Source organism: Salvelinus fontinalis, chromosome 38 (assembly GCF_029448725.1).
Source record: "Salvelinus fontinalis isolate EN_2023a chromosome 38, ASM2944872v1, whole genome shotgun sequence".
NCBI classification, from domain to species: Eukaryota; Metazoa; Chordata; class Actinopteri; order Salmoniformes; family Salmonidae; genus Salvelinus; species Salvelinus fontinalis.
This window is the reverse complement of record NC_074702.1, coordinates 8,379,636-8,396,248: the sequence shown is the minus strand read 5'-3', so window position 1 is coordinate 8,396,248 and position 16,613 is coordinate 8,379,636. Positions and strand designations below refer to the sequence as shown.

At 43.5% G+C, this 16,613-nt stretch overlaps 3 protein-coding genes across 3 annotated transcripts; 2 read left to right on the top strand and 1 right to left on the bottom strand.

The window, feature by feature from the left end:
- Positions 1-224: 224 nt before the first annotated feature.
- Positions 225-2,509, bottom strand: LOC129837258 (isochorismatase domain-containing protein 2-like). Its single transcript, XM_055903276.1, has 7 exons — positions 2,306-2,509; positions 2,031-2,128; positions 1,514-1,638; positions 1,079-1,291; positions 830-900; positions 610-727; positions 225-394 (listed from the first exon to the last, which is right to left on the bottom strand). Coding segments are annotated over exons 2-7 (594 nt in total). The 5' UTR covers positions 2,032-2,128; positions 2,306-2,509; the 3' UTR covers positions 225-328.
- Positions 2,489-5,855, top strand: LOC129837260 (ubiquitin-like protein ATG12). The gene is made up of 4 exons (XM_055903278.1): positions 2,489-2,635; positions 3,512-3,648; positions 4,801-4,863; positions 5,649-5,855. Exons 1-4 carry the CDS (start codon positions 2,533-2,535, stop codon positions 5,706-5,708), a joined length of 363 nt encoding a protein of 120 aa, XP_055759253.1. The 5' UTR covers positions 2,489-2,532; the 3' UTR covers positions 5,709-5,855.
- A 99-nt stretch (positions 5,856-5,954) lies between these two features.
- LOC129837257 (germ cell-specific gene 1-like protein) lies at positions 5,955-15,325 on the top strand. Its single transcript, XM_055903275.1, has 6 exons — positions 5,955-9,311; positions 11,983-12,165; positions 12,247-12,294; positions 12,720-12,872; positions 13,075-13,186; positions 13,290-15,325. The coding sequence occupies exons 1-6, from the start codon at positions 9,116-9,118 to the stop codon at positions 13,666-13,668; spliced, it is 1,071 nt and encodes a 356-aa protein (XP_055759250.1). The 5' UTR covers positions 5,955-9,115; the 3' UTR covers positions 13,669-15,325.
- The last annotated feature ends 1,288 nt before the right edge of the window (positions 15,326-16,613 follow it).

Genomic DNA, 16,613 nt, shown 5'->3' with positions numbered 1-16,613 from the left:
ACTATTTCTATTTGTTTTCTTCTCTGCATTGTTGGGAAGGGCCCTTAAGACAACATTTTACTGTTAGTCTACCAAGCAAGTGACAAATATAATGTGATTTAGAGTAGGAAAGATGTAAGCCTACCAGCAGACACAGAGCAAAACTCACAACAGTAATATGATGTCATCAAAGCGCTCCTATATACGCTCCCTTCTCTGTCCCCCCATTTCAAAGATGATCAACATTCAGCAGTCAGCATGGAGAACAGCAGCATGGGTTTATTTCCGTACTTGTGTTCACACAGTGTTTCAGATGCATTCACAGACAACAAGAAGGAGCTTGTCTTCTCTACAGAGAGCTGAAGAAGGCTAGCAAGGCTGTGTCAGGGGACGGCTGGACCAATAGCTTCTGGATCTATGGAAGGAAACATGATCACATGAACATTCCAGATTCATCCACTGCTGGACACTATTTACACTACATAGGCTTATACAAGAGTAACGACTTGTGTAATAACCTATGTAATTACCATGTAACAGGCTGAGTGACATTGTGTAATCACAACACTAACAGATAAGACAATAGGCAGTGTGTGTATTCTGAAAGGTGGAGGTCACATGGTACAGTACCTCTCTAAAGTTGGGGTGTTTGGCATCTTGCACTAGCTGTAGTAGGACGGCCTCTGTGGTGGTCAGGAAGGCTCCACTCTGCCTCAACCGGGACAGGGCAAACAACCGGTCTGTCTGACTGGAGATAGAAATAGAGAAGGGAAAAGAAAATCTCAGCACCAGAAATGTTTAACCAGTGAAAATGTGAGCATATTATGTCATTGAAGAAACACAGTAGTACCTTCTGGATGAGACGGCATCAGCCACGATATGGACCTCCATACCCTTCTCCAGCAGGTCAAAGGTCGTGCACTAATTAGTGGGAGAAGAACAGATAGATGAGCCCTATTTCAGTAAATTCAATTAATAATGAACTTGTTCCCAAGGGTCAATCTGAACAAGGCTCCAGATTCAGGTAGGGTAGGGAAAAACTGATCACAGATCTGAGCTTAGGGACCAATTCCAGTCATATCTGACCCTGTGGTCTCACCGCGATGCAGGCCTGTGTCTCTATCCCACAGAGGATGGCTATCTTGGGGTCTCCCAGGGCTTTGAGCTCCTTCTCCACTGGCTCTATCATCATGGTGAACTTGGTCTTGGCGTGGGCTGTCAGGTCCCCAGCCCCCAGCTCAGGCACCGTGGGACCCAGGCCTTTAGGGTACTGCTCTGTCACTATGGGGGGGATGCCCAGAACACGGGCTGCCTGGGGTGGGGGGGAGACACATTTCATTTGTATTGGCTGCTATGTGGGTGGCAACAACTTTAACTTGTAATGACCTGTATGAATATGAGTGTGTGTGTGTGTGTGTGTGTGTGTGTGTGTGTGTGTGTGTGTGTGTGTGTGTGTGTGTGTGTGTGTGTGTGTGTGTGTGTGTGTGTGTGTGTGTGTGTGTGTGTGTGTGTGTGTGTGTGTGTGTGTGTGTACCTGTAGCAGTCTGGCTGCGTTGCTGATGATGTTGGTGAACTGGAAGATGTTGGGTCTGAACTTCTCCTGCATGTCACACAGTAAGAGTACTGAGCCCTTTGTTGACAGTCTGCCAATCCCTGCCACTGAGAGAGCAATATGTAGTGAGAAAATGGAGAGGAGAGAATAGACTAGAAGAAGTACTACATCAAAAGGGTGCTCAATGGATCAGATTCAGAGGACTGTGACAGAAAACATTTGTGACAGCAAAATCATGTTCTCAACTCTCAACATTTGTTTATTCAACTCAAGACACAGACGAGACAACAAGAGGATTCAATGCATGTAATTATTTCAATGTCATGCTGTATTTGTATGTATTCAGTGGGTATGCTCATAGGGAATTCGTATGATGTCACAGATATTGCAGATTTTGATATTTCACTGTAATGTTTTTAATGCATGTCCAGGAATGCCTATCAAAAGAAAGCAAATAAGCATTAAATTGGTAAAGAAAAGGCAAAAGGATCAAACGTACTGTTGATAGTGGGGGTTTGACGTGTGGAATGGTTGAACTTGAAGGTCCAACTTTCTACAGCCGCCGGACAGTTGACGCCCCCTCCTTATTAGCAAAATCTAGGAACATTTTAGATGTATGACAGAGTAAACGGGGTTACACATACAGTACACAACCAACATTCAGCATGTGAAATAAAGGACCGAGACTGTCATAGAATTAGACATTGATTGCTAGATCAAGCTGTAAAATATATTGGCTAAACAGAGACAGCGATAATTGCATTGACAACACACCTCAACAATTCACGAATAGATGGGAATAGATGGAAAAACCACGAGATCAACTGTAAACTACGACCACGGTTCACTAATTACCCTAAAACGCCCCAACATCCAATACACCAATCGAATGAGATGCATTGAGCATTGACATTGGTTTCGGCCAATAGCATGCAGCGTTTTCCCCATAACGAGTGCGCGTCAGAATCTAGTGCACACACTCATGATAAGGACTGCTGAGGATGTCTGACAACGCAGAGTCTCCTACAGAAACGCAAAAAGATGAGCCTTCAACCCCACAACAGCCTACGGAAGACTCGGGGACGGCAGACGATAAGAAAAAAAGTATATTATGAGCGAGTGTTTGACTCACAGTTAAATTTACAGTAACGTATCGTGCTTTCTGTTTACAAGCAAACTGACCCGGAAGAGGTTGATTGACAGTTGTCTCAGTCAATAGAATTGAAACAATTTTGTAAACGGCGAATCGATGCTCAGGAATGGCCATACATTTAAGAAGGGCGGGCGCTGGCTGAATCGTTAAATTTTAGCTTGCATTTCAAACTATGTTTACCTCTGACTTTAACACATTATACCATATTTTTTTTTAAGGCTGAGACATCTTTTTATTTTTTTCTTACTACATAGAACATGCCAAAATCAATTTTCAGACGTTAGTGCGTGTGTCATGGTGATAATGATTTCACAGTCCAAGATCTACCTATTTTTCCAGCTGACTATAACATAGCTGCAAACCTATGATAGTTTAGGTTGCAAAATTAGTTTATGTGGCTAATACATCGATCACTAGTCACTTTAATAATGCCACTTTAATGATGTTTGCATATCTTGCATCACTCATCTCATATGTATATACTGTATTTTATACCATCTATTGCATCTTGCCTATGCCGCTCTGTCATTGCCCCTCCATATATTTATATGTATATATTCTTATTCCATTCCTTAGATTTGTGTCATTTAGGTACTTGTGGAATTGTTAGATTACATGTTAGATATTGCTGCACTGTCGGAACTAGAAGTACAAGCATTACGCTACACTTGCAATAACATCTGCTAATCATGTGTATGTGATCAATAACATTTGATTTGATAACACAGATCAGGGCATTAACTTTAATCTAGCAGTCTATTGTTATGCTTTGCAAAATATACATGTATTCTGTCTCACTCATTCTCCCTTCCTCCTTCTCTCCCTAGTTGATGTGTTGTTGAAGGCAGTAGGAGACACCCCCATCATGAAGACAAAGAAATGGTCGGTAGAGAAAGGGAGGACAGTGCAATCACTCTCTCAGTTCATCTCTCGGTTCCTCAAGATGGAGGCCAATGAACAACTGGTGAGTTATTGTGTGTGCTTTTCAATAGTTGTCTCCTTCTATTCAGCTAGAGGAAGTGGACAGGTGATACCTATGGAATATGCACCAATGAGGCAAAGATATTTAGAACTAACCTAAGATGGTTCATCTGTGTCATTTTACAGTGGGAGCAAGTAAAGCCTAGCACGATCCTATAGAGTATCACAGTATGAGTCATTATACCCATAATACCTAGCGGTCAAACAGGGAAATGGTTCCAATTGTTTTTCCACCATTCATTTTTCCCATAGGGGATTTTGGAAACACTTAAAATAAAGGCTGTGTTTTGTGTAGGCTTACCCTGGTGTGACATTTTGATAACCGTGTTAACTTCTCTCAGACAAGGTGACTATTATCAATATATTTGCCTGTATTTACCCCCAACAAATGAAATACTAATTATCTGCTAATGTGGCTATTATAAAGAACTACAAATGCCAAATTGAGGAAAAGGTAAGAATCTCTGGATTAATTATCTAACGTTAGCTAAATGTTGTAATTAATAAATTGACAACATTTCTTAAAATGTACCTGTTTGCAAAGGTGCCAGCTAGAGATGATGTGCAGAAGCGTGCAGGGATTTGTAGTCTTGCAGGGTGCCTACTTTGATGCTAATTAGCATTTTCGAATCTGAGAATAAATAGAGGTGAATATATTGATAAAAGTAACCTTGTCTGAAAGATATTGACATGGTTATCAAAGCGTCATGCCAGGGTAAGCCGACATGAAACGCAGCCCTTCATTTAAGTGTTTCTAAAATCCCCTATGAGAAATGAATGGTTGAAAAACGATTGGAACCATTTCCCTGTTTGACCGTTCTTAACGGATGCTTCAGCTTTATAGCCCCTGTGATATGTCTGGACTACCCCTTCTGTCTGTGACTGAGGTATGAACTGGAGAAAGCATCCTGGCCCCTTGATATGCACCCACTGTGGCCTTTCATCTGGGACTATAGTGCGTCAGCTTGTTCAATGATTCTAAACACCCATTTCTCACTCACACACACACACACACACACACACACACACACACACACACACACACACACACACACACACACACACACACACACAGAATGGGCTTTATTGGCAAGTGAAATAGATAATAAACAATAAAAAAAATCTCTCCACACAGTTCATTTACGTCAACCAGTCATTCTCTCCCTCGCCTGATCAGGAAGTAGGAGTCCTGTTTGAAGTGAGTACTTTTCATTTGAAATAATTTTGGAGGCCTTGGGAAATGCAGTTTTTCTGTTATTTATTTGTCCTGTGGTAAGTTAGTTGACCACTGGAGGGAGGTCTAAGTGAGCAGTTCCCTGAGAGATGGAGCTGTTCTTATCTTCACAGTGACTGCTGTTCCCTGGGGCCTGTACACTACTGTATGTGTTATGTCAATACAGGCCTGGAGTATTCACCAAGGATGTATATAAACCCTGGATTGCTGATGCTATGTATTAGCCATTGAGAGGCTAGTAACAAGGAAAATGTTTTTATTTTTATGTTTTGATCATAATATAATTTAAAAGTATGCATTAAGGTATGTGAGATAATGTGAGATAAGATGTGAGGTGATTCTGAGAATTTGGTTACAAAATATTTGGTTGGAATTTGGTTACAAAATAGAATTTGGTTACAAAATAGCCTCTAGCCCAAGGCTACCCCTTCAGTGTTTACAGATCAGAAGGAACTGTATAGATGTTTGGCAGAAGCTCCACTATGCTCATTGCAAGCCTGTATGATGGAGCCAGCTTCACATATGACTTACTATCTAATTCTCTTCAGACCTGTTAACACTGGGGTAAAGGCTGAAGGTTTATCAGGCACAGTTCTCCTGGTCTAAGGGTCAGGGTGGTAGTGTCCACTTGACCCCCTCTTGACCCATGGCCTTGAGCTATTAAATACCCGCTCAATACTTCAGCTGATGTTCTGTGCTCCCTTTCCTATTCTTCTAAAAGAGTAACTCTTACCCTCTCTGTTTTTCAGTGTTTTGGCAGCGATGGGAAGCTTGTTCTACATTATTGTAAATCTCAAGCCTGGGGTTAACAGTTTTTAGCCCTTTTCAGTTCAAACGCATAGACACACTATTGTTTATACTCCTTCCTTGCCTAAACCAATGTTGTCATTGCTAATTTCTTGTTTGTTTTGCTGTACATAACCCAATGTAAATAAATTGTGGCTATATAAAGTAAACCCACTCTGTCCCCTGTGTTGTCTCCAGACAATTATAGACATTAATAGGAAAATGTCAGGATTTGGCTTTGCACAGGGGGCATAACCTGTCCGGCTAGGATACTTACACTAAATATATCCCCACACAGATTGAGTTGAGTGCAACAATTCAAACACAAACACTGTAATGACATGACATGGGATGGTGCCAAGAGTGGGTGAAAGTTGAGTTGGGGTTAGTCAAGAAAGGTAGAGGGGGTACTAGGGAGGGAGGGAGACTGATATGGGAGAAAGTACATTAACAGATGGATTTAGAGGGATTACATGGATTTGGGATGGGTCTGTGACACAAATTCCCAAGAAAGACAGAAAAAGGAGGCGTGTGGCGGGGGACTCACACTCGTCCTGGAGCATGAGAGAGAGTGGGAAAGGAGGATAAAGAGAGAGAGGAGCATCCGGCTGGAGAGGTAAGGGTCACAACTGCTCATTCTGACAAAGGGGTATTAGAGAGAGGAGTAGTGCAGAGTACTTGGGTTAAACCAGGGATGACAAAAATACCAAAAAATGTGTGCAAAGATATTGCTTGGTCAACATAAATGTCTCAGCATATCGGAGAGGACTGAGGAAAAATACAAAGAGGATAGGAAGGAAAGATTGTGATGGAGGAAAATAAATGTCAGCAAAAGACAGCAGTAGAAAGATTGCATTGTAGTGATGGATGTTGTCTCCAGAGAAAAATAGACTTCTGTTTCTTTTGTAGTGAGGCAACGATGCAGTTTCGATTTGGTGCCAAATTTCAGGCTAAGAATTAGTAGTTCCTAGAACTGAATAAGCTGTTAAGAGTTTGGCATGTAGAAAAGAATGATGTACTTCCTCATGTGCTCTGTATGGTTGTTTATATATCTTGTACTGTCCGTTAAAAAAATATATAAATATTGCAACTGAAATGACTGAAAGAGAATGTTGCTGTTGGTAACTGAGGATTATAGGGAAAATCACATTTTATTGGTCGTATACACATATTTAGCAGATGTTATTGTGGGTGTAGCGAAATGCAGGTATAATGAAATGGCACTGGGTTTTTAACATACAGTAGGTCATTTTGTGTTTAACATTAGTTGATTCATTGCCCATTTGTTATGCCAATGGATTTCAGTTTATTGACTGCTACAGAATGTGTTGGGTATTAAACTTGAATATAATGGCCTATGTAAACAATACCTGCAAATCTGAAACGTTTTTCACCGTACATAGCCGTGGGAAGTAGTTTGGGGGTGTGGGTTTTTGCCCGCGTTACATATCGGTCCGCTAATACAGAACTAGTAAAACTAGTACTATTTTATTAAACTTTGTTTTTGATTCTGATTTTTCAGGGGTCCTGCAGCACACTCCACACCCATACTTCCCACTGAGACTGACTTGAAGATTCTAGTGATATTACAGTGATCGGCAGTCATACTAACTGGTTAATCTATCCTGTGTTAACATTGCAGGGATCGCAAACAGTGTGAGAGAGAGACCAGGAGAGAGAGCCAGAGTGGGTTTCACACTCTTAACACACCTAACACAAACAGATTCGAGCAGATTAACATGGATTACCAGAAAAATGATTTAGATCAGAGGCTTAACTAATGATTTCATCAAAAAAAGTAATCTGTACATTTTATTCCCTCCATATTTTTCCTCCTCTACTTTAAGTCGTGAGGAGGATGCCGTGAGCGGTAGAGGCAGGCCAGAACCTCTTAATCGGGAAGTAGAAAGTTAATAACGGGGTGCAGGTCACAGAACGGTATGGGTTACTCCATAACCGTATGCAAACACACAGTGAACTCTTGGACCTGTACGACCCGTCACCCTGAGCATTACTATGAGTAAGATATACTGTATCTGCCCTAAGATGTAAACTCTTGGACCTGTACGACCCGTCACCCTGAGCATTACTATGAGTAAGATATACTGTATCTGTCCTAAGATGTGAACTCTTGGACCTGTACGACCCGTCACCCTGAGCATTACTATGAGTAAGATATACTGTATCTGCCCTAAGATGTGAACTCTTGGACCTGTACGACCCGTCACCCTGAGCATTACTATGAGTAAGATATACTGTATCTGCCCTAAGATGTGAACTCTTGGACCTGTACGACCCGTCACCCTGAGCATTACTATGAGTAAGATATACTGCATCTGCCCTAAGATGTGAACTCTTGGACCTGTACGAACCGTCACCCTGAGCATTACTATGAGTAAGATATACTGTATCTGCCCTAAGATGTGAACTCTTGGACCTGTACGACCCGTCACCCTGAGCATTACTATGAGTAAGATATACTGTATCTGCCCTAAGATGTGAACTCTTGGACCTGTACGACCCGTCACCCTGAGCATTACTCTGAGTAAGATATACTGTATCTGCCCTAAGATGTGAACTCTTGGACCTGTACGACCCGTCACCCTGAGCATTACTATGAGTAAGATATACTGTATCTGCCCTAAGATGTGATCATATGGAAAACATTTGTACACCGAAGCAAAATGTATTCCAATAATATCTCTACATTTGATGATACGTTTTACGGCTGGATCTGATAGTACTGTATCAAGTCTGTATGATCAAAACTCACTGTAGGACTAGAGTGAAAAGTTAGGCGACAGAGATCTAGATAGCATATCCGATAGCTCTCTAAGGTTTATGATGAAAGGCGGCTAGGAGCTAGTGATCTATTGACTCCCATTACTGTTGAATGGTTAGAGTGAAGAGCCCTAGGGATCTATAACAGCAGAAACCTTCAGTCCTGGTTGGACAGACATGTCCTCCTCCCATCCCTTTCTTTTCTCCTGGTGTGACCCCTCTCCTTTGTTCATTTGTCCATTCTGTCCACCTCTTATTTTCCATCCCTCTTTTAACTTGACAGAATCTTATGGGACTCTCTCTTTCCCCTTCTCTCTCTATTCTTGCTTTCCCTTTGTCCCCATTTTCTCATCTGTTCTCTACATTGTTTTTATCTTCTCTTGTGTTTTTACTCTGTTCTTTCTTTTTGAAACTCTCTTTCACTGATTTCAATCTATCACCTTCATCATCCTCTACATCACCAACAACAACTTCATGCTCACATACTGCTGTTGATACTTATATCCCATCTTCCTCCCTTTGTCCATCTGTCTTTCATCATCCTCTTCTTCTCCTTCCCCTGCCCTGAGTCTCTACACACTTCTTCTTCTCCCGCCCTATCCCTCCTTCTCGACCTTCTCTTACCCTCTCCCCTCCTCCCTGTGTGGCCATGTTGGAGAACATGTCTCGTCGGTCCCGCTCCCTGCTGTCCCTGACCCTGACCACTCTGGCTCTGGCCCTGTCCATCCTGGCTCTCTGCACCTCCTACTGGTGTGAAGGGACTCACAAGGTGGTCAAGCCTCTCTGCCTGTCTCCGGTCAAGATGAGGAACTGTGGGCAGAACAACAGTGAACCCTACACCACAGGTATGCCTCCTACGTAACTGTCACCTGTGTAATTGTGATGTCATTTCCTGTGGCACTCTCAACACACCCAGTGTCACCCTAACTTATTGGCCCACCCCTCACTGTGATCATCCTGTTACTGTCATCACTAGTCAGCCCTACGGATCCTACCAGCCCTAAGCTATTATCTAAACATTTGTATGTACTAGGGAGTCTGAACTGCATTCATTAGGTTCAAGTACCCATCTAAGTGTTAGACAAATAGAAGGACAGTGTTTCACATAAGAATTACACAACTGTAACACCATGGTGACATCTGCCAGCCATTTATGACATACTGTCTTCTGACTGCGTGTGTGTGAGAGAGAAAGTGTCTTCTGATGTGTGCATGCTTGTGTGTGTTGGGTGATAGTCTGCCTTTCTCTTCATGCCCACTTGGGTTGAAACCCCATCACAACCCTCATCCAAGTGCTCCCAAATGGCCAAACACCCAAAAGATGCCAGTCTGATTTAGTTTTTTACTCCAAATCAACTGTTTTCAAATAAATTGTCAGTTGATCATCTCAGCAGTACGTTCTGGCCACTTATGTGGCCTCTTCCCCTATCCTCCCAAGGTTTATGATACTGTACATATTTCATCTAACCTTTCAAACCTGCCTCCACATCCCTCATTGAAACAACTTTTCTCTGAGCTGTAATCTGCTGGGTGTGAGGAATGCAGATGAATCCTGGGGTTTTGTCCTGTCCTCTCTGCTCCCTGGTCTGTATTGTGCATAATCCAGTGGGATTGAGATGAACACTTTATAACTCCATACATTAATCCAGTTAGAGAGCTGCAGTGTTCAGTACGTACTGTAGCACCGCTAACCACAGCAGGAGGCTCACCTGATACACACGCTAACCACAGCAGGAGGCTCACCTGACACACACGCTAACCACAGCAGGAGGCTCACCTGACACACACACGTTAACTACAGCAGTAGGCTCACCTGATACACACACGTTAACTACAGCAGTAGGCTCACCTGATACACATACTAACCACAGCAGGAGGCTCACCTGATACACACGCTAACCACAGCAGGAGGCTCACCTGACACACACGCTAACCACAGCAGGAGGCTCACCTGATACACATACTAACCACAGCTGAAGGCTCACCTGACACACACGCTAACCACAGCAGGAGTCTCACCTGACACACATGCTAACCACAGCTGAAGGCTCACCTGACACACGCTAACCACAGCAGGAGGCTCACCTGACACACACGCTAACCACAGCAGGAGGCTCACCTGACACACACGCTAACCACAGCAGGAGGCTCACCTGACACACATGCTAACCACAGCAGGAGGCTCACCTGACACACACGCTAACCACAGCAGGAGTCTCACCTGACACACATGCTAACCACAGCAGGAGGCTCACCTGACACACACGCTAACCACAGCAGGAGTCTCACCTGACACACACGCTAACAACAGCAGGAGGCTCACCTGACACACATGCTAACCACAGCAGGAGGCTCACCTGACACACACGCTAACCACAGCAGGAGGCTCACCTGACACACATGCTAACCACAGCAGGATGCTCACCTGACACACACGCTAACCACAGCAGGAGTCTCACCTGACACACACGCTAACAACAGCAGGAGGCTCACCTGACACACACGCTAACCACAGCAGGAGTCTCACCTGATACACACGCTAACCACAGCAGGAGGCTCACCTGACACACACGCTAACCACAGCAGGAGGCTCACCTGACACACACGCTAACCACAGCAGGAGTCTCACCTGATACACACGCTAACCACAGCAGGAGTCACACCTGACACACACGCTAACCACAGCAGGAGTCACACCTGACACACACGCTAACCACAGCAGGAGTCTCACCTGACACACATACTAACCACAGCAGGAGGCTCACCTGACACACACACTAACCACAGCAGGAGGCTCACCTGACACACACGCTCACACACATGCACGTGAATACACACCCACATATGCATGTGAATAAACAAATACACACACTTAGTAACACAGGTGGTTGATCCTGTCTGAGTTATGTTATAAATACCTTAGTGTTGTAGACAATGGGGAATAGATTTGGGAGTAAATCCATTTAGAGGGATTACATCCAATGTGAGTTTTACTACAGAGATAGGAGCGACAAGCTGACTCAGTGTCATTCACAAGAAATGGGATGCGATTTTAATCAATCCCTACTGGGCATTAATGTCAATTCAATGTCAATTCAACGTCTATTTAATTGAATTGAAATGACATGGAAACAATGTTGATTCAACCAGTGTGTGCCCAGTGGGTCACTTCTTAGAAAGGATAAGAGAAATAATTTAGGATTTTACTCCGAATGTTCAGGTATTTGGAAGTTAAGGGTTCTGGGGCGGCAGCTAGCCTAGTGGTTAGAGCGTTGGACTAGTAACCGAAAGGTTGCAAGATTGAATCCCCGAGCTGATAAGGTTCAAATCTGTCTTTCTGCCCCTGAACAATACAGTTAACCCACCGTTCCTAGGCCGTCACTGAATATAAGAATTTGTTCTTAACTGACTTGCCTAGTTAAATTAAGATCAAATCAAAAAAAAAGAGAGGTGAACAGAAAGATACAGTTCCACTGTCATCAGATGGATACCAAGATAATATTCTACTCTCCCCAGAGAGCCCAACTCAGAACCCATACAACAGAACCCTGTCCCCCCAGAGGAGAGATGAACTGGCTAAGATCCGCCAGAGACAGCTGGACAATGCTGTCCACTACATCTGGGAGACAGGAGAGGACAAGTACACCTTCAGATACTTCCACACTGGCTTCTGGGAGAGCTGTGAGAAACACGTTGATGGTGAGAAAGGCTACAAGAACACTTTACTTTTCTCTCTCACAAAAAGTTGAAAACCGCTAATATTGTTCTAAATCTTTCCAGGTGAGAAGTGTCGCAGCTTTATTGAGCTGACTCCTGGTGAAACACAAGGTGTGTTCTCTCTCACTCTCTCTCTCTCTCTCTCTCTCTCTCTCTCTCTCTCTCTCTCTCTCTCTCTCTCTCTCTCTCTCTCTCTCTCTCTCTCTCTCTTTCTCTCACTCTCTCGCTTCCTCTTTGCCTGTTGTGTCTAGTTTTGCATTATGTTATTTTGAGGATGGGCCTCCCATTGATACAGTGTGTGTGTGTGTTTGGTTTTATTATCCTTGTGGGGACCAGATGTGGGGAAGTTCGGACATGTGGAGACAAGGAAAAAGGCTATTTTAGGCTCAGGGGTTAGGTTTAGGGTTACAATTAGGGTTAGGAGGTTGAGATTAAGGGTTAGGGTTATGGCTTAGGGAAAATAGGATTTTGAATTGGAATCATTTGTTTGGTCCGCACAAGGATAGTAAAACAAACGTGTCTGTGTGTGTCTCCAGGTGTGTTATGGCTATCGGTGATATCTGAGTTCACTTACATCGGTCTATTGGGAATGGGCTTTCTGTTGATGTGGCTGGAGTTGTTGTGTTCCCATAAGGAGATACACGCTCTCAAAATCAACGCCTATGCTGCCATCTGCACCGTACTGTCAGGTAATGCCTCTACTCCTTCACTTTCTCCCTAACCTCCCTCCCTCCCCTGTCTTTACTGTATCTTCATCTGAAGCACTTCTCTTGTTCATATCCTTCTTTACACCTCCAGACTTCTCCTCTTTATCTCTGTCTGCCTAGACAAGATGTTCAGTTAATGAATCAATGAAACAGTAAATCAATGCTTTTCTCTCCCCCCCTCCAGGTTTGATGGGGATGGTGGCCCACATGATGTACACCACAGTGTTCCAGATGACTGTCATCGTTGGCCCTAAAGACTGGAGGCCTCAGACCTGGGACTACGGCTGGTCATTCGCGTGGGGATTCATTCACACTCTTAGTAGTGAATAGTAGGGACCCTTCTTTCATAGCTCTCTCTCTCTAATGACCCCTCCCCCTCTCTCTGTGGCCTCTCCTCAGCCTGGCGTGGATCTCCTTCAGCTGTTGCATGGGAGCTGCAGTCTTCACCCTCAACTCTTACACCAAGACCATCATCGAGCTGCGCCACAAACAGAGGCTCCGATTGGAGGAGGCCCGCGCCGCCAGCCACGCCCCTCCCTACAATGAGGTGGTCCCCGGGAGCGGGCTCTACTCTGTCAGCGGCCTATTGCAGTGCCCAGACGGGATGATTGACGTGGCGTGGGCGCCTGATGGGACTGTGATCGGGGTGGGGAACGGGGATGTACCAACTCTAGTGTTGCTAGGAGGGTGTGGGCCAGAGGGCTGTGAGGACTGTGAGAGAGAGATGGATGAGATGGAGGAGGCCATGGAGAGGGAAAGAGCTTATTCGCCCTGTTAATAAGTGATGGGTGGCGCTAAAGAGAACAGAGGAGGACTATGGGTAATGTAGTCACTTTACAGGTACTGTATATGCACCTTGAGCTCTCAAGATGGAAAGAGTAAGACAGCGTGAGACAGAGAAAGAGTGAGACAGAGAGACCGAGACCGAGAAAGGGTGAGAAAGAGAAAGAGTGAGACTAAGAAAGTGGGAGAGGAATAGTTATGACATGAGAGATAAGGAATGCTGATATACTTCTCTTGCACTGCTTGTGGGGCAGAAGCAGAACTTGATTGACATGGGACACGGGAACTGTGTTGGCTGTAAGAGCTACAGTATCCCCTCTTTGACATTGAACAGAGATCACCTTGACATACATGGTTCGGGCTAACGCTCCTCACATTGTCATTCATTAATACAATAGTGCCTAATGGTAAGGGATTGTTATACAGTACATGTACACTACCGTTCAAAAGTTTGGGGTCACTTAGAAATGTCCTTGTTTTTGAAAGTAAAGGAATTTTTTGGTCCATTAAAATAACATAAAATTGATCAGAAATACAGTGTGTAGACATTGTTAATGTTGTAAATGACTATTGTAGCTGGAAACGGCAGATTTTTTTATGGAATATCTACATAGATGTACAGAGGCCCATTATCAGCAACCATCACTCCTGTGTTCCAATGGCACGTTGTGTTAGCTAATCCAAGTTTATCATTTTAAAAGGCTAATTGATCATTAGAAACGCCTTTTGCAATTATGTTAGCACAGCTGAAAACTGTTGTTCTGATTAAAGAAGCAATAAAACTGTCCTTCTTTAGACTAGCTGAGTATTTGGAGCAACAGCATTTGTGGGTTCGATTACAGGCTCAAAATGGCCAGAAACAAAGAACTTTCTTCTGAAACTCGTCAGTCTATTCTTGTTCTGAAAAATGAAGACTATTCCATGTGAAAAATTGCCAAGAAACTGAAGATCTCGTACAACGCTGTGTTCTAGTCCCTTCACAGAACAGGGCAAACTGTCTCTAACCAGAATAGAAAGAGGAGTGGGAGGCCCCGGTGCACAACTGAGCAAGAGGACAAGTACATTAGAGTGTCTAGTTTGAGAAACAGACACCTCACAAGTCCTCAACTGGCAGCTTCATTAAATAGTACCTGCAAAACACCAGTCTCAACGTCAACAGTGAAGAGGCGACTCCGGGATGCTGGCCTTCTAGGCAGAGTTGCAAAGAAAAAGCCATATCTCAGACTGGCCAATAAAAAGAAAAGATTAAGATGGGCAAAAGAACACAGACACTGGACAGAGGAACTCTGCCTAGAAGGCCAGCATCCCGGAGTCGCCTCTTCACTGTTGACATTGAGACTCGTGTTTTGCGGGTACTATTTAATGAAGTTTCCAGCTACAATAGTAATTTATAACATTAACAATGTCTACACTGTATTTCTGATAAATTGTATGTTATTTTAATGGACAAAAAATGTGCTTTTCTTTCAAAAACAAGGACATTTCTAAGTCACCCCAAACTTTTGAAGAGAAGCGTACGTAAATGTATCCATGTTAGAAATAGTTTTACCATAAGTATCCAATACTTTCTGACCTTTGTAAATCATGCTTTTCACTTCGTCTGAATGGGTCCCATTCTGAATCTGTAAAATAAACAATAATCTCTGTGTCAATCTGAAGTGGAACTGATGTTATTCATGCATCTCAGCCCTCCTTCCTCCACCTCTCCTATAGGAGACATCGACCATATCTGCATTTCTCTATCTGTCTGTGGTATCTCTACTGTAGATCTCTCTATCTGTCTGTGGTAGCTCTACTGTAGATCTCTCTATCTCTCTGTGGTATCTCTACTGTAAATCTCTATTTCTCTCTCTGTGGTATCTCTACTGTAGATCTCTCTGTATTTCTCTATCTCTGTGGTATCTCTACTGTAAATCTCTCTATTTCTCTATCTCTCTGTGGTAGCTCTACTGTAGATCTCTCTGTATTTCTTTATCTCTCTGTGGTATCTCTATTGTAGACATCTCTGTATTTCTCTATCTCTCTGTGGTATCTCTATTGTATATTTCTCTGTATTTCTCTATCTCTCTGTGGTAGCTCTACTGTGGATCTATCTGTCTCTCTGTGGTAGCTGTACTGTAGATATCTCTGTATTTCTCTATCTGTGGTAGCTCTACTGTGGATCTCTCTGTCTCTCTGTGGTAGCTGTACTGTAGATCTCTCTGTATTTCTCTGTCTCTGGTAGCTCTACTGTAGATATCTCTGTATTTCTCAATCTGTCTGTAGTAGCTTTACTGCAGATCTCGCTGTATTTCTCTATCAGTGTAGATGAAGGGGCAGAGACAAGTTAAAGAATCATTTTTAAGCCTTGAGACAATTGAGACATGGATTGGTTAAGTGTGCTGGGTAGGCTGGGTTTCTGTACAGCACTTTGAGATATCAGCTGATGTAAGAAGGGCTATATAAATACATTTGATTTGATTTTGATTTGCCATTCAGAGCATGAATGGGCAAGACAAAAGATTGAAGTGCCTTTGAACGGGGGATGGTAGTAGGTGCACCGGTTTGTGTCAAGAGCTGCTGGGTTTGGTCCACCACCCAAAGGACATCCAGCCAACTTGACACAACTGTGGGAGGCATTCGAGTCAACATGAGCCAGCATCAATGTAGACACTTTCGAAACCTTGTCGACTCAATATTAGGGGCTTACCACCACTATGTGTGTAAAACACTGTAAATGAGCTATTAGTTAATCAATACACAAGCATAAGAGGACACAAGGCAGATAATTCCCCTGCAGCTAGACAGAGACAAATAAGAGAGAGATGGAACGAGAGATAGGGATGCAAAGATTATAGGGAATTTTCTTCTGTCTGCTTTCCGATGTTGGGCAGTAGATTATGACAGTAATCCCGAGTTGGACAGAGAGAAGAAGGGAACGACTGAGGAGGGAAGGGAGGA